At 36.0% G+C, this 23,545-nt stretch overlaps 1 protein-coding gene across 4 annotated transcripts in view; it reads left to right on the forward strand.

The window, feature by feature from the left end:
• The window catches only part of LOC128191973 (titin-like), a 259,892-nt gene that overhangs the window by 19,284 nt on the left and 217,063 nt on the right, over nucleotides 1–23,545 (forward strand). For 2 of the 4 annotated variants that reach the window (XM_052864367.1, XM_052864369.1), the window contains exons 15-41: nucleotides 298–420; nucleotides 640–831; nucleotides 1,068–1,255; nucleotides 1,512–1,992; nucleotides 12,079–12,201; nucleotides 14,733–14,924; nucleotides 15,224–15,332; nucleotides 15,682–15,926; nucleotides 16,180–16,299; nucleotides 16,484–16,873; nucleotides 17,001–17,114; nucleotides 17,346–17,468; nucleotides 17,588–17,779; nucleotides 17,873–18,043; nucleotides 18,150–18,329; nucleotides 18,826–18,954; nucleotides 19,155–19,343; nucleotides 19,571–19,747; nucleotides 19,863–19,916; nucleotides 20,181–20,330; nucleotides 20,539–20,661; nucleotides 20,788–20,979; nucleotides 21,067–21,250; nucleotides 21,401–21,519; nucleotides 21,631–21,755; nucleotides 21,868–22,088; nucleotides 22,385–22,681. In XM_052864367.1, coding sequence (XP_052720327.1) covers nucleotides 298–420; nucleotides 640–831; nucleotides 1,068–1,255; nucleotides 1,512–1,992; nucleotides 12,079–12,201; nucleotides 14,733–14,924; nucleotides 15,224–15,332; nucleotides 15,682–15,926; nucleotides 16,180–16,299; nucleotides 16,484–16,873; nucleotides 17,001–17,114; nucleotides 17,346–17,468; nucleotides 17,588–17,779; nucleotides 17,873–18,043; nucleotides 18,150–18,329; nucleotides 18,826–18,954; nucleotides 19,155–19,343; nucleotides 19,571–19,747; nucleotides 19,863–19,916; nucleotides 20,181–20,330; nucleotides 20,539–20,661; nucleotides 20,788–20,979; nucleotides 21,067–21,250; nucleotides 21,401–21,519; nucleotides 21,631–21,755; nucleotides 21,868–22,088; nucleotides 22,385–22,681 — 4,903 coding nt within the window. Of the gene's footprint in view, nucleotides 1–297; nucleotides 421–639; nucleotides 832–1,067; nucleotides 1,256–1,511; nucleotides 1,993–12,078; nucleotides 12,202–12,549; nucleotides 12,556–14,732; nucleotides 14,925–15,223; nucleotides 15,333–15,681; nucleotides 15,927–16,179; nucleotides 16,300–16,483; nucleotides 16,874–17,000; nucleotides 17,115–17,345; nucleotides 17,469–17,587; nucleotides 17,780–17,872; nucleotides 18,044–18,149; nucleotides 18,330–18,677; nucleotides 18,804–18,825; nucleotides 18,955–19,154; nucleotides 19,344–19,570; nucleotides 19,748–19,862; nucleotides 19,917–20,180; nucleotides 20,331–20,538; nucleotides 20,662–20,787; nucleotides 20,980–21,066; nucleotides 21,251–21,400; nucleotides 21,520–21,630; nucleotides 21,756–21,867; nucleotides 22,089–22,384; nucleotides 22,682–23,545 lie in introns of those variants that run through there. The other 2 variants (XM_052864366.1, XM_052864370.1) reach the window with 2 other exon arrangements.

The raw sequence follows: 23,545 nt of genomic DNA on the forward strand, positions 1-23,545 counted from the left end.
GAGGGACCATAGGCTATAGAAGTCATGTCATCGGGAATGATCGTTAATACACAAATAGGCTATAACTTGAACCATAACTAAACCAATTCAAAATATAAACTAGAAACTGTATGAGTGAACAACAATGGTATCTTATCTGTAACTTAAACAAAATTGAAGATATGATTGATGTTCTTAAAATAGGTTTAATATACAACTTCTAAATGATGAACAAACTCTTAACTTTGATTACCCTGTTATGCAAAGATTAATCCCCCCAGTACATGAGCTTCATTGGTCCCTGTGTGGGTGTTGTAGGCCATCAACTGGATCCTGGAGCTGTGTGATGTGATGGCGGCCACTCACACTAAGATGGGCAGCACCCAGGAGGAGGCTGAGAATCTACAGATGGAACACAAGAAATTTGAGACCACTGCTGCCGTAAGGATCAACCGACAGAGTTTATTTGTGACAATTTTAATTTTTTTGAAAAACAAATTTAATGTCACAACAAACACACTCTTAATAGAGATATGATAAAAATTAATTATTGTTAATGCAGATATGTTTTTTTTCTCAAGGAGCAACAATATATTGTTTTACGTTGATTTAACGTCTAGTCAATGGTCAGGCTGTTTACATGTTATTTGGTTGGTTCAGAGTACGTACGAGTATGGCAAGCAGTTGCTCCAGGCTGGACTGGTTCTCCGTCGGTCACTGAGATACAACCTGGCCCCTAACAACGAGAGGTCCTACCGCCTGGAGGAGGCATGGAAACGGTTCTCACAGGGGACCAATGAACGGGCCAACAGACTAACTGTGTCAGCCATGTTCTTGGCCTCAGCTGACAAGGTATGTATTGCGTTCATCAGTCATTTAATGTAGAATATCAAAATTCCTCACAAGTTTCCTCACAAGAATGGTTAATCAAAACTGTAGCTCCTCTTTGAATTCATTTATTTAGAATGATTATTCACCATATTTGACATTCAAAGAACTGCATGTATGCATAGTAACTATCCAGATACTTTTGAATAAGGATTAAGCCCTGTCATTAGATGAGCTAATGATCCTGATTGATTTTGTAGATCTTGGACCGAGTGGACGACCTCCTGATCCCTATATCTTGGACCATGTCTGGGGAAGCCACCGTCCCTGAAGTCCTGAGGCAGTACACCCCAGTTAAAGGTCAAGTGGATAGGGACCACCAGGAGACTGACCACATGGGTCGGGCCCTGCTAGAGAGGCTGGCCATGCCCATCATTCTGACTGAGGGGTAGGGCCCAGTGTTATAAGAACACTGTAAGATGTTGAGGAATGTTACACACCATGAATGTTAATGAAATTCTACCTGGTTTTAAATGTCTGTTGAATTCTGTTTGTACAAAGATTGCAATAATATACATGTACAACTACTGGTGATATCTATTCCATTGGACAATTTGTATTGATCAATGATGAGGACAATTTATACTCACTACATGCATATGAATAGGAAAAGTAAGGAAGATTACAGTATTGTTATTTTACAGGAGAGAGAAGACAGTAAGTTTGGATGACCATGAGGCAGTGGAAGTCATCAGCAGTAAACTCAGCAAAATGGAACAAAAGCTGCTGGACCTGAACCGCTACTGGTCAGAGATGGAGAAGACAAAGATGCCACCAGCATCAGTGCAATACGGGGAATCTCGAAAACGCCAACCAACCAGAACAAAGACATTCTCGGGATATGACACGAATAGAAATAAATCCCAGCCATCCCAAAAACGACAGAGACGGTCAACCTCAGACCTTGGGGGTCCACCCAGAGCCCCAGAGAGGGCGGTCAGGACCAGGGAGAAGCCAAAACCTCCAGAGAGGTCAGGATCCCTCCATCACAATGTTAGACCCCCTGTCAGAGAGGGACTGGTGACCAGAGCATCAAGTCGACCAGTAAATGCTGGCATGACCCAGAGTCTGCCCAGGAACTACAGGCCCTCATCTCCAGAAAGTCTCAAACAACAGCTGGAAGAGGTAAGGAATAGTATTGCAATAGGAGCTTTGGAAATCTATGATCAGGAACCATCACTTCTACCTTAATGATCTAATAAGTTAGAACTTCAAGGACCTTCACACTCATGCCTATTCATTGTTAGAGAGGTATTTTGTTATTTCAGTATTGAGGCTTTGTAGCAACCTCTAATGATACAACGTCCACTAATGATATAATGTTTCATTAGTGGTCAGGATGTTGACCACTAATGATATAATTTTATCATTAACGAACAACCTAACCGTCCGCTAATGATATAATTTCAGATTTGTATCATTAGCGGTCAAAAACCGTAACCTCTAATGATATTGAAAAAAACTGAGAAATAAGTACTACCTTGACCACTAATGATATACATTTGCACACATTTTCAATTGCATTAGTGGATGGATTTGAAACCTTTAATTATATAACATCATAAAAGATTTTATATATATATATATATATATATATATATATATATATATATATATATATATATATATATATATATATATATATATATATATATATATATATATATTAGGGTTTGTTAATTATAGATTAGAACAACAAGGAATATCAATTAAAGTTGGTTGAATTAAAACTACTTAAACAATAGGGATCATGTCGTTGTAACAAAGAATATTAGCCCAAGTTAAAAATTGGCCCGCGTTTCATTTTTCAACATTGATTATTGATTCGGGGAGGGGGTGGGGGTGGCGTGGGGGTGGGGTGGGGGGCTTTTTTAACGTTGAAAACTGAGACCAAAAGTCGTGAAATGTATACCCGGATTTCATTTTTCAACATTGATTATTGATTTGGGATATTGGGGGGCGGGGGGGGGGGGAGGAGGGGCGGGGGCTTTTCGAACGTTAAAACTGCGACCAAACGTCATTTTTCAACAGCTCAAAAAAGGTTTTTTTTCTAATCTCTGATGACCTCACACGTTGAAAATTGACCAACTACAGGTTTTTGAACTGTCTCTGAAATGAAACTTGCTCTACCTAATTATTTTGTATCTGATAAAAAATTTCAGCTCCATGTTTTAATTCCTAATATTGTCCGATATTCATGCCGATATGGATTTTTGTTTTTGTTTGTTTTTGTTTGGGGTTTTTTTCCCGATAGCAACAGTTTGTTATTTAGACTAAGAACTCTGTCTCTTGTTGTTAAACTGTGTAGATAGAGCTAAAAGGAATATATGTCAAACAACATCGTCTCAAGCCATGGTCCGGTGTCCGTTTATATATATATCTCTCTCCACCATGATCGTTCATGTTGACCGTGGTTTGCTAAGATTGTCAAACCAATACCGGCCGTTTATGTTATATTTCCGGTAAATCGCTTCAACTTTAATTTATTTTGAGAAGTCATGATAATTAACTGACAGCACAATAATGAGCAGTTTTCATATTTTTATCAGACAAGTCGCGATCAGTGTTTATTTAATTAATTCAACTTAACAATAACTTTTCTTAAACTTGCAAGATTAACAAAATTATGATTAATAAGCTACTTATCTTGATTTTACAGAAAAAAATATTGTGTTCAATACAGATACAAACACTACACAGAAACTTTTTCGTGGGTGTGTTTAGGGAGTATTGGACATTTATGACGCATTCGCCGGCGTAACGAGGAATCTTGACCCAGGTTGAAATTTGACCCGGATATCATTTTTCAATGTTGAAAAATTGATACCAAAAGTCGTGAAATTATACCTTGGGTCATTTTTCAACAGCTTGAAAAATATTTTTCAAACTTCTAAGGACATCGACACGTTGAAAACTGACCCTGTTGAAAATTGACTCCGACTTCAGAGTTTTGAACTGTCTTTGAACAGAAGTGTAACTTGCTCTTCACAGTTTAATTGTACATGTGTGTACTTAAAAGTTTCGGTTTCAAAACTTTAACTCTTTCATACTATCCGGTATATTTGCCGTCTTGGGTAATTTGACATTTCAAAGGTTGATTTTTCTGACTTCTATCATTTAATATTTCATTTGACTGAAAACGTGGTATGTAGCAACCTCTTTTATTATACTTTCATGTTAAATACTGAAATCTGATTGGTTTAGACGCAGTTGATAATTTGTTCTATTACCCTCAGCGTTAGCAACACACTTGGCAACGGGTAACACAACGAATTGTTACATGCGCGTAAATTATGCGCGTACAGTTCGCCGTAGAATTCACGTCATTTCTATACAAAAGCAGAAAAATTTCTTTAAAATTAAGACATTCAGTATAATAAAATAAATAGTGCCTATTTGGGAGGATAACAGTTGAAATTGACACCCCTCGAAAACCATTGTCAACCTCCGCTTCGCGTCGGTTGACAATGGTTCTCTCGGGGTGTCAATTTCAACTGTTACCCTCCCAAACAGGCACAATTTATATAATGATACACTGTCCACTAACGATATAATGTTGCATTAGTGGACAGAATGTTGACCACTAATGATATAATTTTATCAAACCCGGGTCAATTTTCAACCCGGGTTAACATTTTTTGTTACACCGACATAATCACCATTGTTGAAGTAGTTTTAATTCAACCAACATTATTTCATATTCTTTGTTGTTCTAAGGTATAATTAACAAACCCACATATTCAACTTAACAATAAATTAGTGATTCAATTGTGCTACACACCATAATAGCAAATAGTCTTGTGTTGTCTATGGTTTAATTTTAAAATTCTTCAGAAATATTTTTTTTACAAGCTAACCACTTTGAGTTTAATATACCCGGTAATCATTTTTGGTACTAGTTAACTATGTCTGGTCAATCACTCACTTCCTGTCAGCCTTACTGACCAGTCCGGTCTCACTTTGTCAATCGTCTTCAATCTTGTTAGATGCGTGCCTCGAACCACTAAGTAAGTCTTTTTTATTAAAGTAATTGCTCAAATTTGTTAGTATTAAATTGTATTTTTAAAGTATAGTTACAGATGGAAATTTATTTTACAGATAAAACATTCTTAAAAGTATGGCACACCATTATGGTCTTTAAAGTAATTTACAGTTAAAGGTATAAAGTCAAATTCTAAATTTTCCTATTTAGTAATTTGTTATTTCTATTTGTTGTAGTTTTTTTACCAATATTATTCATGACGGCAACGTTTCCACACAAAATAAAATATGAAACCCGTGTGACTTTTGTTTGCGTTGTGCAAGGTTAGCTATCTGCCTGCACCAGGCAGAATAAGTCTTATGAATTGGACCTTTTTCATGTTAATAAAATCCCGCTAAAAGTTTATCAATAATGTTTTAATATCGTAAAATTGCTTTTCTTCAAACTTTCTTCAACTAAAAATATTTAGCACAACTCCTTTTTGATTAATGATAATCAATTTGGATCTTCAAGTAAACAGACGAAGTCATAAATGGTATGCATTTTGTCTGTATGCGACTATTTCAGTTCAAGTAAAAAGGCAAAATATCAGGGTAATGTCAGAATGGTGTATTTTACAATAAAGGACAAAATACATGTATATGATCAAATAACGCCCCCCCCCCCCCACCAAAAAAAAAAATAATAATAAAATAATTCTTATGCAGTATGGTATGAAAATCAAATCAAATATATATATATATATATAATTTTATATTAAATTATATCATATTATATCATTAAAGGTTGCAAATCCATCCACTAATGCAATTAAAAATGTGTGCAAATGTGTATCATTAGTGGTCAAGGTAGTCCTTATTTCTAATTTTTTTCCATATCATTAGAGGTTACGGTTTTTGACCACTAATGATATAAATCTAAAATTATATCATTAGCGGACGGTTAGGTTGTTCGTTAATGATAAAATTATATCATTAGTGGTCAACATCCTGACCACTAATGCAACATTATATCATTAGTGGACGTTGTATCATTAGAGGTTGCTACAAGGCTTATCTAACCCCCAATTAAACATGACTACCATCAGAAGCTGCATTCCTGTAGCAGCATTTCAATCTTATGCAATATACATCTGAGATGCATGTATTTTGTTTCACTTGATGGTGAGAGAAGATAAAGGCATAGCGAACAGTGTGATATAATATTGTACTTAATGTTTCTTAAACTACAGAAGTCTTTTCTGTGTTGGCTTTATGCTGTACATAACAGTAAACAAAATAGCATGCAAGATAATTGTCAGATGATCCTGAGTAATTTTAGTCTGGAGCATTTGGATGGGAAAGAGTATTCCAATATAACTATCTATGTCTGAAACTGTAGGTTTTGTCTGCACAAGAATACATGATGAAAATGAAAGAACATTTTAATACTCAAAAGGGTTCTCACAATTGACATGAACAATTTGTGGCATATCTTTGACATGTTGCTATTGAAATAGACATTTGAAATTATCATTTGTTTTCTGAACCTTATTTTGAATCAATGAATGAAGATTATATAAGATTTAGTATTATATTCTGTGATGATCACCTTCATTATGATTTTATAAAAGTGGCGTACGCTCACTTTTGTCTGTTTATTACCGGTAGGTTTGGATAGAAATTCCAAAATGATTATTGGTGTGGGATCATCTTATCTGAATAGATGGGTTTTATTACTTGTATCTTTCTTAGATTACATGTATTTATGGGCTTTAACTTTCTTTGACTGGTATGTTTAAAAATACATGCATCATGAGTCTCTATGAACTTAAGGGTCATAATAATCCCAATTAATCAATTATGATAATTTATAAAATATGTAAACAGATAATTAATGACAGGGGGCAATGTCTTGTTAGCGAGTTATGCACAAGCTGAACACTGGGTATCTGTCTATGATGGAGGAGGGGGAAACTTGTGTGATAAATCAACAAGTGTCGCAGAAGATTCTGGCAGAGGAGCAAATCCTTTACCAGTCTGCCAGGATCCCTGATATAACAGTACATCAGCAATAAATGTCTAGCCTCCCTCTGATGCACTACCAGAAATTACAAGATAACCTGTGTACAGCGTACTGTACACTTCTGTAGGCAAAGCTCTACAGGAGAATGTTCTGTACCAGAAACAGTGGTTTCAGATTCATGATTTAGAGTATGGCTTTGTATTTGCTCATTAGTTTAATATTTTGGGGCAGAGGCACTTTTTCATTTTACATGTACAGTCAAACCTCTATTTAGTCACCAATAATGAAAGGAAATGCTAAAAATATCACAAACAGCAGAACCATCTCTTATGCAGGGAATTGTATTCTGTATCTTGGTTTTATTTCTGGTGTCAAAATTTTTCATTTAAAAAATAAAATATAATTTAAATACATTTCTATTTAACAAAAAAAACCATACACTGTCAATACTTTTTCATTTAGTAATTCAAACATCTCTTGGGGTTTTCATTTGGAGTGGGGATGTCAAATTCTAAGCATTTTATAAGTTTACTTATGGAAAGTATAGTTATAAAATCATTTAACACGGGTATCAAACCACTTTAGGATGGTAAAGACAGTAATGCCCATGTCAGCCATAGAGTAGCCTAATGCAGGTACAATGTGAAAAATTCTTGCATATGACAAGAAGTTTCTAAAATCAGTGCTTTGCTATGGCAAGTTTGACTTCATGTAGTTAAAGCACTCTGTCCTTTATGTTGTTGACATAGAAGAAATCTTAGACAGGACATGAGGGGTGGGGATGTTGTTTTGTCCCATGATTTTTCCACACACACATGGAAAGAATAATGTTCGAACAGTCAGCTGAGAAAGTTTTATAGAGCTCATGCATGTTTAGTCAGTTTTGCCCCTTTCTTTGTGAATGTTGTCATGTTCTAAATTAGCAATAGAACTGCGGGCATGTACCGGTAATTTGCTTTTTATCACTCATTGCTAACAATAATACCAGTGTAACTATACTTCTAAAGACCACACAAGTATTGTAGTTAATTATAAGATAAATGTGGATAGACCGACACCTGATGATAAAACAGAGGAATCCTTGATATTTTGTTTTAAAACTTTGTTGTTCTGCAATATGTATAATTTAAAATGAAATGCAGTATATCCTATGATATGATTCATATCTGGCCTCAATGATTCAACAGTTCTAAATGTGTTTAAAGTTTTGTTGTGATATTTTGTAGAAAAGTTGATACATGTATAAGATATATTTCTCATTTTTGGCTTCCGCCACATTCATAAAAGATCTTGGAGCATAGCATCTAATGCTTCTATTATTGTTTCATAAAAATGTAGAATTATATCATAGTTCTTGAAGCATACAGAAGCTCACATACAGAACAGAATCATTGTGAGTCATCGATTCTAGAAGCACTTTCATTAATTTTAAAGAGGCTGGATGTAAAAACCAAAACACAATTTTTTAAAGATATTTTCCCCCAGATTTCTTCAGAGATATACAGAAGTTTGGTTTTCAGAAAATCAAACAGTTATCTTGACTTCTGATGTCTGAGATTTCAGCACCTAGCTATTTTTGTTCGGATGCTGTGTCTTAAAATGAGTTTATATCATGAAGTTTGGCACAGACTTTTTTTTCAGAAATATTCTATTTGTTCTTTTGCCAATAATATTCAATATTCAGTTTTTAAATTTCTTTGCTCATTATTTTCATTGCATGTATGTACATAAGTTATTCCAGTATCTATATATATATATATATATATATATATATATATATATATATATATAAGTCACCAAATTAATGAAACAGTTTGGTCAATTAGATCCAGTTTATAACAGTGCTAGATATGATATACTGGCAGGATGGGAAGAGAGTTGGGAGATAAGATATTACATAAGTCTACACAGACAGATAGCCCACTACTTACCTCAAGCTGTGTTTACATCAGGAGCCACCTACCATATTCGGAGGATGGAATGTCATGTGACCCCCTGGGAAGAGCCACTATTCAGAACAGGGGTCATATGTGTGTGTGAAGTGTAGCATCTTATTGAAGAAAGTCAATTTCATAAAAATACTGATTTCTAACTAAAAAGTCATGGTATAAGTTTTCTTGCAAATGATATAGATTATAACACAGTGTTGTTGAGAGTTGATTTAAAGTAGTTGTAAGCTGCTCCCCCCTCGTAGAGGCAGAAGATAAACTGACCCAGTAGGCAATTGTATATAGCGGTAGGTATTCTCTAGAAGAGGTTGAGAAGAGCAGAGACTGTGAAGTGTAACAGAGCCATTCCAGTCTTCTGCATGCATGCCTATTGTTGTGTAATGCCTAAAAAAAGATACAAGCATTCCGATACAGTGTTCTAAAGAAGCCCAGATTTGCTGCTTTTTGCAACACATGTGCTTTTATCATTCATTGACCAAACCAAAATGTCAGATATAACCGATCTTTCGGAATTACCCCCATCAACTACGACTATCAGTACAGTGGCTGTCCAGTCAGGGCGCTCCAAAGTCATTCTCGCAATATTACGAGTAAGTAAAGAATTTATAGTATCTGGAGCGAAAGTTAAGATTGCATCAATGATAGTGAAAACTTTGTTGCAAGGAGTTTTTATTATGGGGATTCAGAAAGGTGGGGGGTTGTTCTTAATCAGTACAATATATGTAAAATGTTGATTCATTGAAATTAGTTCTATTAATTTGGAAAGCAATGAATGGTTTAAAAAGAATTAGAAGGGAATCTAAGATACAGCTAGTGTATTTAAATTTTACCTTCCAATTACCTGGTCAGGTACAGCTGTTAATTAATGTACCTGTGTATTTGACCTTCACTAATGTATTCATACCCTCACACCAGACCCGTAATTATAACCTCAAATGTTTCTGTCTGCATCTTTAAACTGGCTAGGGTGTGGCCTCTTTTGATGGCTATTCTGTGAGGAAATGATCAAGCCACCATAATGTGTACACTTTTGTTCCTTTATTATGGTGTTGATCAGGCATCCAAAAGCCTGGATAGTATAACTACTGCTGAACAGAATTCTATCAAGATCAAACTACTTTAGTGTATATGTGCATGTTTTGAATAATATGAAATGTCCAAAGAGTTTAGAATTGCCACCAACAAATAATTGTACTTTCATGAATATGATAAAAGTTCAAGCCAGGGCAGGATGGAGTAAATTTTGTTTATTTGAATGAAATTTTGCTTTGAAATGAATTTTCTTCTTGATAAATTGAGAAATTTTTATATAAGGTATGAACTATTTTAAATTTAGTGATACAGATGAATATTCAGTGAATTTACTCGATATTTTTTTAAAGTCCTTAATAGGAAGCTAAACACAGTTTGAATGGAAGCAGTATATGTAATTTGAAGTGAGGCCCTTGTGTGGATATAGAGGTTATGCAATGATATTTCCTGTTTTCACTCGTTATAAAGTATTGAAAGACTCTCAAAGGTTTACCAGTACATCTAAACAAGATCATAACTTGGGACAGCCATAAGAGTTCCAAAATCAGGAGTGTGGCTTTTTAACTAGCCTTATAATACATGAACTCTCATGAGTCCAAAACAAATCAACATTCAGAAACCATGTAAGTTTTGAATTGAAATGAAATAAAAGAATATGTAAGTTCTAGAATTGGATGGAATTTGAGAGATATTGCGTAAAATAAAAAGTAATATCCATCAAGCTTTTGAGGCCTGACTGATGTGTTGCTGGGATGGTTAGGATACAAGATGGTGGCGAGGAGCCAAGGTTGGAAGCATTCCTGAAGAATGCCTCATCTCGCTTTATCTCGCTGTCTGAGACTGGAGCTGTATACATTGGTATATACAGCAGCAGCAGCTTATCTCAGCTGCCAAACCAGATATATAAAGCACTGCCGAGCTTTATCAATGTTTATCAGGCTGGCTAGGAAGATCTGAAATCATCTGATTTACAAATATTAGCTCTTAAATGTTTTCACCAAGTCTTTCACACTGTGATTCACTTTAGTTTACTGTTTATGGGTAAAGTTCAAGGTCAAACGCTATCACATCTGAATGAATTGGTCAATTATTGAAATTTGGGTGTGTCTTTAGGTTCCAAGTATCTATTTTCAAGCAGACATGCTCCAACAAAAAAAAAAAAAAGGCTGTGTTTTTAAAGAAAAAGATGATAATAAAAGGAATATTGTACTTTTTGAATGAAGTCACAGAGGGGAGTAATATATTAGAAGATAGTGGATGAAACTGATGACAGCATATAAAATTGATATGATAAAATGATGTATTATACAATCACTTATAAAATTTCAGTGACAAATTATGGAAACTCAGTGACTCATATTAAATTTTCTTGCAAAAATATGTATTTTGATCAGTTTGGATTAAATGTTTTAGCTATTTGATAAAGACTTTAATTTTTACTGAAGTTAATTAATTTTTTTTAATTTTGTTTATTTGATTTTCAGTTTTCTTAATTTAAGGAAAACCTAGATCTTCACTCTGATAACATATACAATAAACCCTTATTCTTCCCTTTTCCTTCAATTCCATCCAGATTGTCTAAAGTAATGACATATCTTGATATATGAGTAACCAGAGTTTGGTATTTCATAGTTCTAAAAATTAGTTCCCAAATAACCTCTCCAGAAGATTGGGGCATCTAGGTTATTTACATATGGTACTGATGCCTCATTGTATATAGTATATCCCCTCCTTATCTGATGGTGATGTCATAATCAGGAGAGGATGAACATCACATCCTGGCAGGTCCCAGTACAGTGTCACAATACTGTATGACCATAATGATCTCCAGTTCTGCAGTTTGTGATAAATGAGATACATGTATAGCATTTATTGAGGGAACTATATACTTGGTTTCAAAATTTATAGAGATTATGTTCTACCAATGTTCTACCTATGCATATGTATCTGTGTATTGTAAACCTGTATTCACATTAAATTAAGTACTAACAATATATATATAAAATATCTGAAAAAAGGGTTACATGATTCTTTAGAGTATCACAGCATTATTTCAAGTTCTCGGAGCTAGACCTACCTTCACATGAAAAAGATATTTTTCAAAGATTAAAAAAAAGACCAGTTGGATGTATTGAAGATTGATAAAACATAATTTTGATTGTCTTTTATAAGCAATTACTTCCTCTAAGTCACTGAAGATGTCAACTCATTCTTTAAACAAGCACTATTGTCTTGGTTTGACAGGGAGCAGAATGGATTCGAGTTCGAGTCCATCAGATGGAGCCCGACCTGACAGATGTGGGATCTACCCTGGAGGAAGCCCTGCAGCTGAGACAAGAACACAATGAAATGCTCGCTAAACTCAAGGCAAGTCATAAACTAAAAAAAAAACACAATGAAATGCTCGCTAAGCTCAAGGGTGCAAGTCATAAACTCAATCAAAAACACAATGAAATGCTCGCTAAGCTCAAGGCAAGTCATAAACTCAAACAAAAACACAAATAAATGCTTGCTAAGCTCAAGGCAAGTCAAAAACTCAAACAAAACACATTGAAACATTCACTTAACTCAAGGCAAGTCATGTAATTTGGACAAAATTAACATAAATAGATGCTAATGACACATTCCAAGTTGTATTACTTAAAAAAAATCTCACTTAGTTAAAGGTATGTTCAAGTCATTTTAAGTTGGTCAGATATCATCAGTGTTGCTAAACTCAAGGTAAGTCCAGATCGTATAACTCTGACAAAATCAAAATGAAATAGGGATCTATTGACGATCACCAACTTTATAAAGAGTTTATAGAGGTTAGAGCATTTTGTAGAACTCTTATGTAGATTTCTTATAGATTTGTTTTCATTATGTAACCCTATACAATATTATAGTATTTGGGGGGTATGGATCTGGCACTAAGTTGTGGCTTTATAGACTATAGTATAATAATTAGAAACAGGAAACAAGTTATGAAATTAGTTAGATAGTAAAGTACATAATTTTTTTTGGAAGAAGAAATCGGAAAGATGATACATGTATCAATAATGTTAGGGAAGCATTAAAATCAAGAATAACTCCCTGTGATTTCTGAGTTATCATGGGCAGGCCTTTAGCAGCTGCCGGTGAATGAGTTCCAGAGAATCTGTGAATCAAGAAGATCCAACAACACATGTGTTTCCAATTTCTGTGAATCTGTAATGATGTTCTCAAGTGGTAGAGATCACAGCATGTTACATACCGGCTGTCAGTTCTATCAGCTGACTGAAGCACACCATGTACACATCTGTATCACACCACCATTAATTTGTCCGCTAATCTATGGACACATTAATTTCACCCCCAATCAATGCTTATGTATCAAAATCAAAATAAAAAGATCGGTTGTTTTAAACTTTGAAATAGTTTGGGCTTATAGAGTTATATAATTTTTAGTAAAATCTAGATTCTTTGACATAAAATGCATCCTTTGGGCTAAAATTATTCTCTATAAAGTTGGATTTCCGAATATCTGTATGTAAAAAGGAAGTTGTGCTGGCATTAAGGAGGAATTTATTCTGGCTCTGGCAGTGATAAGGATGTGCCAGCTAAGACCCGCTATTGGTAACATGGTGCCTCATCAGATATAAATGTTTCTATGGCAACTCACCAAACACGCAGGGGTGCAGTGAATGTATAAATAGCTGTCAAAGACCAGTCTGCCAAAACGATCTGTCTGATTGATTCACTGTTTATCTTAATAGATATGTTTTAGGTAAAACTCTCAAGATGTTCCTCAATTCTTGATCTTTACATTCTTCTTTGAAAACTATTATGTAACTGACTTAAACCCGAGCAGGGAACCATCAAAGTTGGTCTGATTGCAGAAGATGAAAAATGGCTATTATCCAAGAAGAAAGATATTTGCCAGATATAACTTATATCTTACCTCATGTAATCCAAAAAAAATCTCGTAAAACAAAAATAGGATGTTGTAAAAGTATCAATGTGCATGCAGTTAAAACATTTTCAGTGGGGCTTTCTTATCTCTGACTTAAGGGAGGCAGTAGAAACATTGGTCTACTTTTTCTAATTAAAGACACCATAAAATACAAATTAACTCAAGTTAATTAAAGCTGCTTGGTCCATTTTTTTGGCTTTCGTAGTATTAAAAAAAATTTTTGGCCTCCTTTCAATGATAGAAATATTAAGAGTAAATAAAAAAAATTCTGTATGCGAACACAAAAAAAACCCAAGGAAAATGTATTATGGGCTTGTTATAAAAAAGAAAGTTAGTATTGGTTTTATATCCCGATTGATTGGGTTTATTCAACTCGCATATTAAGCATCAACTGTAACTTCTGAAAAGTTAGTAAAAAAATGTACAAAGGTTTATTTTTGATTTTGTGAAATATTTTTGTATCTTATTTCCTTTATTTATAGCGAATGTCAAAGTCCCAATACAATAACACCCGCCTCAACGTCGGGTGTGAACAAGGAATGAAATAACGCAGTACCCTTTTATCTAAAGTTTGTTTTGTTAGCAAATTTTGTGCATCATTTTCCTATTGAAATATGGCCTAATTGACCATAAAATCTACTGCAATGCCTATTATTGCCAGCAAACACATACAAAACAAAACCATCATTTTAAAGCGAAGATAAAATTTGATATAAAATTGGATCAAGCAGCTTTAATTAGATTTGTAACTTGGAATGAATTGATTGCATTTATTATAAATCTTCAAAAAGATGTACTTTATACTGAGACCTGTTATTCCTCTTCACATGTTCTTGAGTGCCAATGGGTGGTCTTGTTCTTGAGTGATCATGAGCATTGGTCATATGTTTACCAGTAACACTTCATGATCAGTATGTAATGATTTGATTTTTTTATTTTGTTATAAAGTTTTGTATTTGTTTTGTAGAGCAAAGAGGACGAAATAAAAAACATCCTGGCTAGTGCCGATGCCTACGCTGTGGAAAACCGCTCCCAAGCGGACGTGTACGCGGCGATGGCAGAGACACTGAATGAAGCCTGGAGAGAACTCAACCTGAAACTCGAACACCGCTCAATGCTGCTGGACTTGAGCATCGGATTCCACCAGAGTGCTCAAGATGTGAGTAGCTTTTGTCCATCAACATTATGTAGTCAGAATTGTATGGGGTGATTATCCAAATTATGAATTAAAAAATATATAGAAACAAAACCATCCCTGAAAGTCTATTTGTAGAAAGTTAAAAAGATCTAAAAAAGTATTTGTAAAAAGAAATATATTTAATTTTTAAAGTTTACTTTTTTAATATTTAGACAATGATTACTTTGTGCATCAAAACTAAAACTTTAACTTTGCTAAAAATTGAACTTTGCCAGATTTTGGTGATCTAATTCCATTGCTGATATTGTTTGTATTTTTAGTTTGCTGCCAAGATGGAGCAAGCTCAGGGTAAATTCACCAGCATGTTGCCGACTCAGGACGTAAACACCGCCCGACACTTGCTTCAGCAGCACCAGGACATCAAAAAGAGTGAGTACTGGGGCCGAATCTCAAAACACAGGGACAGGCTCAAACAGGCCTCACCAGTAATATACAGGCCTGGAGGTTATAAAGCTTTGTGAGCATAAACTCCATGCTCAAACTTTTATTCTCTGTTCCAAACACATACTTTTTATCTGAATTCCACCCTTTTTCATTCATGAAATTTGAGTATAAGTACAATTTAGAAGTAAAGAGTATGGATTCGAGGATTGGGAACATACTCAAAAATTAAAAATCTACAGGCCAGATCAGATTTTAGTTTCATGTCATTAGATGACAATTTTTTAAATGAAAATCATTGTGTACTTTAAAGAACCTTGTATTAATTTTTATTCAGGCATACTTGAATCATCCCAAGCAACCTTGCAACAAGGTCATTCGCTTTTGGAGCGTATTCGTGAAATGGGTATGCATGCGGACCTTCAAAACCGACACGCCACAACAGCAGCGTGCTACGGTATCGAACACCTACTGGAACTACTACAAGACCGAAGACGACGACTCGAAGAAATATGGGAACAGCGCAGGATCCGTCTAGAGCAGTGCCTACAATTGTGCCAGCTCGACCAGGAAACCAACAAGGTCAGTCTCTGATTTGTTCATAGTAAGCAGATATCAGTCTGTGATTGGTTTATAGCAAGAAAATACAAGTCTCTGATTGGTTCACTGTAAACAAACATCAGCTATGGTATAATTAGTTAATATCACTTCTGTTTGTGCCCTGCAATGTATGACTTAAAATGAAATTGAAATAGATTTAGCTTAAGACCTAAAATAACATGTTTGCTATTCTTTGCTTTACTTGGCTTTATACAATTGTAATTTTTGTGTGCAGGTTCTTGACTGGTATAGAACGACAGGATCCGCCTACCTACACAGGACTGATCTGGGAGACTCGTACCATCACTCCCAACTCATACAAGAAGAACATCACAGATTTGAAGCCCAAGCACGGGTAAGTCAACAATGAATGCATGGTAAAAGAAAAATAATTCGAAACCTTAGACAGCTTTTCTTGTTGAGTATCAATGTATCAATCAAAAGTTTTATTTTTATACATGAGTTCAGGATGATGAAAAGTCTTCTATTTTGCTTGAAGGATTTAGAAATTTTAAGGAATTACATTCATGTTCTTGCAGCAAGTCCAAGAGAATGTTCTGCGGCTGGTCCGAAAAGCGGATCAACTTCTCCGCCGTACGAACTTGGATGCCGAGGGCGTAAGACAAAGACTACAGACAGTGGACCATGAATGTGAAAACTTCATGGTCCGCCTGGACACCAAGAGAAAGAACATTTCGATGGCTCTATCCTTTTTCGATTTAGTTGAAAAAGCTCTAACAACACTCGACCAGATCGAGGTCCAGCTTAACACCATGGACCTCCCACGTAACAGCGCGGAGCTTGCAGACCGTCATGCTCAGTTGTCTAACGTCATCGTGGAATCCTCCACTCCAGCCCTCCGTGAGGGTCGTATCCTACTTGAAAGGGTCAGTAGGGACGACCCTGGGGCTGATGGCGTCAGACGCAAGGTAAGCATAATTTTTCACCATCAACGATAATGATCTTTTAAATACAAGGCACTTAGCTAATTTGACATTATGATAAATGTATTTTGTGGTGTACATTTTACTGACGAAGTATTTCATAATATTGTAGATGACTCAACTGCAAGACCGCAGCATGGAACTCGAGTCCCTGTGTAAGGCTCGGCGAGCCGAGGCCTGGGAACGGAGCCAGACTTATCTAATATTCCAAGAGAAATACACAGAAGTAAGTGTTGCCTGAATTTTCTGATATTCAATGTAAAACACACAAAAGTATGTTAAATACAACTTATTTTAACTACACTAGAATAAATTAAAATTATACAGATGAATAGGCATGCATTTAATGCTTGAAGTTAAAGAAACCCATTAAGTTTAGAGGCATTGCCATCCAAAATATTGAATGGACTTAATACATTAATTTGTTAAAACAAAATGGTTTTGTTGTCTGTTTTAGGTTCACACATGGTTAACAAAGATTTGTCAGGCCACCCTGGCCAGGCACAACTCAATGGGAACCAGCCTTACCAATGCAGAGGACTTCCTAGAAATACATGAACAATTGGAACAAGACATTCGAGTAAATTTACTTCTGGTTTAAAGATACTTAAGTAATGATTATTCAGAGACACCTTGCAGAGTCATTTGATTTTTATTTCATCTCTCCTTGATCAATTTACTTATTTGACCTCCTTTCAGGACAAGAATGCGGATGTGGAGAGTTTGTCGGAGGCGGGGGTAAACCTGGTCAAGTCAGGGGACCAGGAGGCCCAATCCGCCGCCCACAAGGTCGACAGCCTGTGTAAGCAGATCCAGCGTCTGCACCGCACTGTGCAAGTCCGCATTCAAATCTCCATCGTATATGTCACTTTTCACAAGCTCGTGCAACAGGTAAAGGAAGACTTCAAAATTTGTTGCTGACTTTTTAACTAGAAATTTGACAATCAAAAGCATGCAGTTGAATACACATTTTATTTTGTTTAGCTTGCCAACAACATGAATGGGTTGGAACATATCATCAAATCAGAAACAGAGAACTTACAAGACTTGACAGAAGATGCAGTAAGACACACGGAGGAACTGTGGACCAAGGTCACAGACACATACAACCAGCTGCGTGACCGCGGACAGGACTTCCTACAAAGTTCATCCACCGTATGTAGTTTGGCTGATGCCTTGACAAAATCTTTAAAATATAAACAAAATAATCAATTTAATATTGAAATTCTCAGTATTTTATTATGTAGAATATGTTCTTCAGATTCAGGATGACTCGACCATTGACATTAGGAGCTCCACCAACACTGTGGAGATCATTGTATCAGAATACACAGAGAGGATGACCATACTCAGCACGACTTACGAGTCATGGACAACTCATGTCAACTCAAGTCGCCAGTTTAAAACTCAGTGGCATCAATTTATCCAGGATGCCAGAAAGGTCAGTGAGCATGCCCAGTAGATATTGTCACATATACTTTAACAGGCTTTTCATGTATTTTGATATTAACATTTAAGATATATTATTTACAGTTTGACAAAAAATTTTGAATGATATTGTTGCTGTATTATTTTCTTAAATGTATCTGTAATCTAAGAGAAGTGAAGTTTTTTGAAAATTGCATGCCAAATCCTTTTGTTGTCATGTTTTCTAAAGGAAAACAGGGGAAAGACTTGTTCTCAATTTTCTACAAGATCTACTGTCATGCAATTTTCAAAAAAGTTATATTTCCCACAATAACTGCTGTTAAATTAGTCAGGCACTTGTGAGTATGTGTATGTTTTGCAGACAATTGATATGGTCATGAAAATTGAGAACGACTTTTTCCCGGTGATTGCGGGGGATTTGGGTAGCTCGGTGGACACCGCAAACCGCTATCAGAGCCAGCTAGAGGAGTTCACTCCCATGTTTAAGGTTGGTTCTATTTTATTTTTAGACTATTGACTGGGTTATGAAGATAGAACGCGAATTTTTCTATCCAAATTTGGCTGGGTACTTGGGTACCAGTGCACAAAATGTGGAAGAAATGCAGAAAAAAGTGGATATTTTTACGCCTCTCTATAAGGTAAACAGGGTCGTAAATGACAAAAAATGAACAATTATAAATCAGGTTTTTCAAGGCAGACAAAAATAACTTTATTTTTTTTCCATTCTATTGGAAAGCTGCTCTGTATATCATGAATTAACAAATAAAGTAAGATACATGAATTAGTAATTTTTAAACAAATTCTTGATAACCATGTGATTTTTGTGTTCCTGTAACAGAGAGCTCAGGAAGAGATTGAGCGCCACCTGAGCACTGCAGAGTTACTGTCCCTGAAAGGCAACACCAAGGGACAGAAGGACCAGATCATTAACGAGCTGATCAAGGTCCGCCAGCGCTTCACAGCCCGAATCCATGAGTATCAGATACTGCTCAAAATGACAATACAGTTCTTTAGAAACCTCGACCAGGTAAGGCTGCACCTGTCATAAATGTGATGGTTTGTTAACATTGAAGAGATGTTTTTTCAAGTCCATTGTATTTTTTTAAATTTTTTTTTACAAAAACAGTTTTCCCTATGCATGTGAAACCAAGTAAATCTGTTTATGATATGTGTAAGAGTCAATGGGTGGCTGTCTTATGTTCAATGCTCTGATATTCATATGGACGGTTGAGTAACCCCTGCCTTGTTTTGTAGCTTGACCGGCTGATTGAGAGGACAGAGAAAGAATACATGGAATCTGACCTACCGTCAGAACTTTCGCAGGCGGAGAGTCTGCTAGAGGAACACAAGCGTAAGAAGCAGGAAGTCTCCAGCCTGATCAACTACACTGCCGACGAAGGCGAGAAAATCGTCGTGCGCGTCCGACAAACGGTAACAATCTGCATCAATGTCAAATCGGAGATATTTAATGTACTGTGCTTTATAAGTTGTAATGTAGACAGAATGTTGAAAAATTAAATGCATGTCATGAAACATCTTTTCTTAGAGGTCTCTAGCAATGGTCAGTAGATATGTCCAACATCTCCTGAAAGAAGAAGAGGTATAGGAGATACCTAATCACAGCTTAAACCCTTCAGATTTGCATAACTTAATTACATGGATATATTATTATGAATATTTCGTTACACTTTGCTTTCATATCAAACCTTGTATCCAACACAGCATTTACTAAAGCACAGAGAAAAGCCAGTATATGGAGTCACTAAAATCTAGCTGACAATAATTATGTGAAAATCATGTTCAGTTAAGATATAAGTATACATATACTACCTATTGGCTTATTGTTTATTATTGCTGATCACAGGACGCAGAAGCTGCCGCCCAGGACGATGTTGAACGCGTGCTGAAGGTGACGGCAGAATATAAACAGAGATGGAACCAGGCATGGGAAGAACAGGAGAAACGCCTGAAGCAGAATCTACAGATCTGTCAGTTCAACTACGACCTCAGACAGGTACCTTAATACAGCTGTCCAGTCGATGGACCATTTGTGTAACCACAAACTGATATTCAAAAGTCTGCAATCAGAACCTAACTTAAACTGTTTATTCTTACATAATCCATTTTGCAATTTATTTTTGAGCTTGAAGCGTACTAAATGCTTTACTTTGTTATACATATGGTCATATATTTCATGTTTCTTTATACTTTCTAATTTTCAGATCCATTCAGAAATCGATGAGCTACATCAACATTTACAGGCAAGGCGAGGTAGCTATGGCAACTCATTGCCAGCAGCAAGAATGAACTCGCAAGCCTTCAAACAGTTCGAAATGACTGTTGAGGTAAAAAAAAATGTTGATGAATTATTTCAGATTTCATGGATTTAAAATCATAAAAATTTTAATGTGCTCGTCTTAAGAAATAAAAATAATATTTATAAATTCATATAATGTCCATACTGTTTTTAGTTAATTGAAAAGAAAATTCAGAACTTCTCGAGCACAGCTGAGCTGATGGTCCAGGAGCGCCATGACGATGCAGTTCACATTGATCGTGAACTTGACCTACTGAAGACAAAATGGACGACCTTCCACACTAGTGTCCGAAACTACCGTCAGCTGCTAGAGTGCTCGGTGGAGTACTTTAACCTTTATGAAGAGGTCAGTGTACAAGGTCACAATAGAAAAACGATATGAATAGTCAACAACTGCATGAGTATCATTACTAACTATTAATTTTGATTTCAGTCCGAAACATGGATTAAAGAAGGAAACACATTGTTGAATGATGTTCATAGACACATGAACCAGTGCCGCTCTTCTACAGATGCTGAGCGCCTTGTGTCTACTTTAGATAAATTCATCGAAAATGGACGTCCAATGCAGGAATCCAGACTGCAAAGGATGTCAGAACTAGTCATAGAATTATATGGTAAGTCTAGAGGGTATCAGAACTAATAGTATTATGATATGATTAAGTTGTAAGAGTATCAGATCATGTTAAATCACAGAAATGATAAAAAAAAACATGATTTTCTGTTAAATTGTACCCTGGTGATATAATTTATTTTGTGTCTTTCAGGTGAAGAGGGACCTAGTCGTTTACATAACTTATTTGTACAAAATCAGGAATTGATGCAATCATTCCAGCAAACCGAAAATCACATTGCACAAGTCAAAGCCCAGCTGAAAGACAGAGAGGTATGGGAATAAGTAAAAGCTTGATATCATGTTACAGATGTTCAGGTTAAGTTACAGTTGTTTAATGGTCAATGTTGTACTAATGTCTCTTCAATATGATATTTTGTAAAGGAGGGACAACCTGTAGCTGAGGAAATTCAGCCCATGGAAGTGATTGTCACTGCCTCAATGCCCAAAGCCCAACCTCCTAGAATCATCAAGCCAATCACAGATGCCGAAGTTATGGAGGGAGAAAAGTGAGTTCATTTCTCTTCACCCTCTTTAATGTAATGATTAAGATGTCTTACTGTTGTACTAAGAATGCATTATTTGTATAACTATAAATGACAACACACTGTGGTATTGCAGAGTGACTCTAGAATGCCACGTTGACTCGGCCACTACGCCTGAGGTCATGTGGTACAAAGATAACCTACCTCTGAACAGTCCAGACTACGAGACCCGCTATGACCGTGGGGTCGCGACCCTTACAATTGAGGAAACTTTCTCTGAGGATACCGCCAGATACACAGTGCGTCTGACCAATGAAGCAGGCACCGCAGAATCGTCCGCTTACTTACATGTCAGAGGTCAGTATAGATGTAGCTGGTATCGGTCATTTGTTCATATTGTATTAAATATTATATATATGATACATATAACTAAGCAGTGCGCTAGATTAACTGTAGTGAATTAATTAACTGGGCAACTGATGGCCTGAGCCAATAAATATGGAGCTTCAGTAAACAATAGAAAATAAAATTCTTTTAGCTTAACATTGATATACAGAATATTCTTGTTCTTTCATTTTTGTAGAATAGGAATAAAAATATGCTATCCTTTGTTTTAGCTATTAACCAGCAAATTGAAATAATACCTATTTCAGAAACACACCAGCAAATTTTGCCCCCAGACTTTACAAAAAATCTCAAGTCTGTTGATGTTTTGGAAAGTTCCCCGCTATCCATGGAATGCCATGTGACCGGGATTCCCTCCCCTACCATTTCTTGGTACCGCGATGACCAGAGCATAGATAGCTCACCTGAGTACATTATCACAAAAATTAACGGCACTTGTTGCCTCAAAATCCGACAGGCTGCGCGCCATCACAGTGCTCGGTACACTTGCCGTGCCAACAATCCGGGAGGGGAGGCGGCATCATCCGCACGGATCACTGTCGTCCGTAAGGAAACGTTCACTTCTAGGCTTGAGCCTGGTCCCCAGAATGTTTTAATGTTGTGTACTCTGCCTACTTTGTGGTTCATGCATGGCATGGGTAGAAATAACATATCAAAAATATCAAGGGGTTGGGTGGGTTCCATAAGTTGATGTTTTATCCATAAAGATGAATAAATTATAAACTTCCACAATGTAATGCATGATTTTATGGCCAGTGGAAAAACATTGAACCTTGTCTTTGAATCTGATGAGTTACAATTTAGAATTTGTAGTGCCCCTGCTGTAAAATGATACCATGTCAATCTGTTTTATCCATTGTATTAAAGCTTGAGTGATTCCCGTTTGTAGCTCTGCAAGTGTCTATCACTGAGTTTGACAATGGTAGTGTGTGGCATCCTTTCTGAATTATACAGAACATGAACACTTGGAATGGTTTCCCTTGATAATGCATCCTCCATAGTGTGTTTGAGTTAGAAATGTCAGCTCCTCGAATTCTTGCATGGAGGCATGACAGGAGCGACGATCTGAGCTTTAGAAGATCCCAGCTTTTACTTATTAGTAGAACTTGTTTTTGCCATTGACACAACTGTGTCTACCTTGAGTTGCTTTGCATGGTCTTTTCATTGTTCTGCAATGCCCTGGCACTGAGCCAGAATAGGCAGATGTGTGTGATTCCTTCTGCAGTTAGAGCAGTGATCTGTTGAGCTCGGCAGATTACAGAGACTTTCAGATTGAGAGCAATGGATTTTTGCATGGATTTATATCAGTTTTTGACTTGATAAGATAGTGAATTTAATGAAATTTTTAGTGAAAAAAATGAGATGAAGAATCATGTGTTTTACTTGATGAAAGGACATATTCTCTAATT

This window comes from Crassostrea angulata, chromosome 7 (assembly GCF_025612915.1).
Source record: "Crassostrea angulata isolate pt1a10 chromosome 7, ASM2561291v2, whole genome shotgun sequence".
Taxonomy (NCBI): Eukaryota; Metazoa; Mollusca; class Bivalvia; order Ostreida; family Ostreidae; genus Magallana; species Magallana angulata.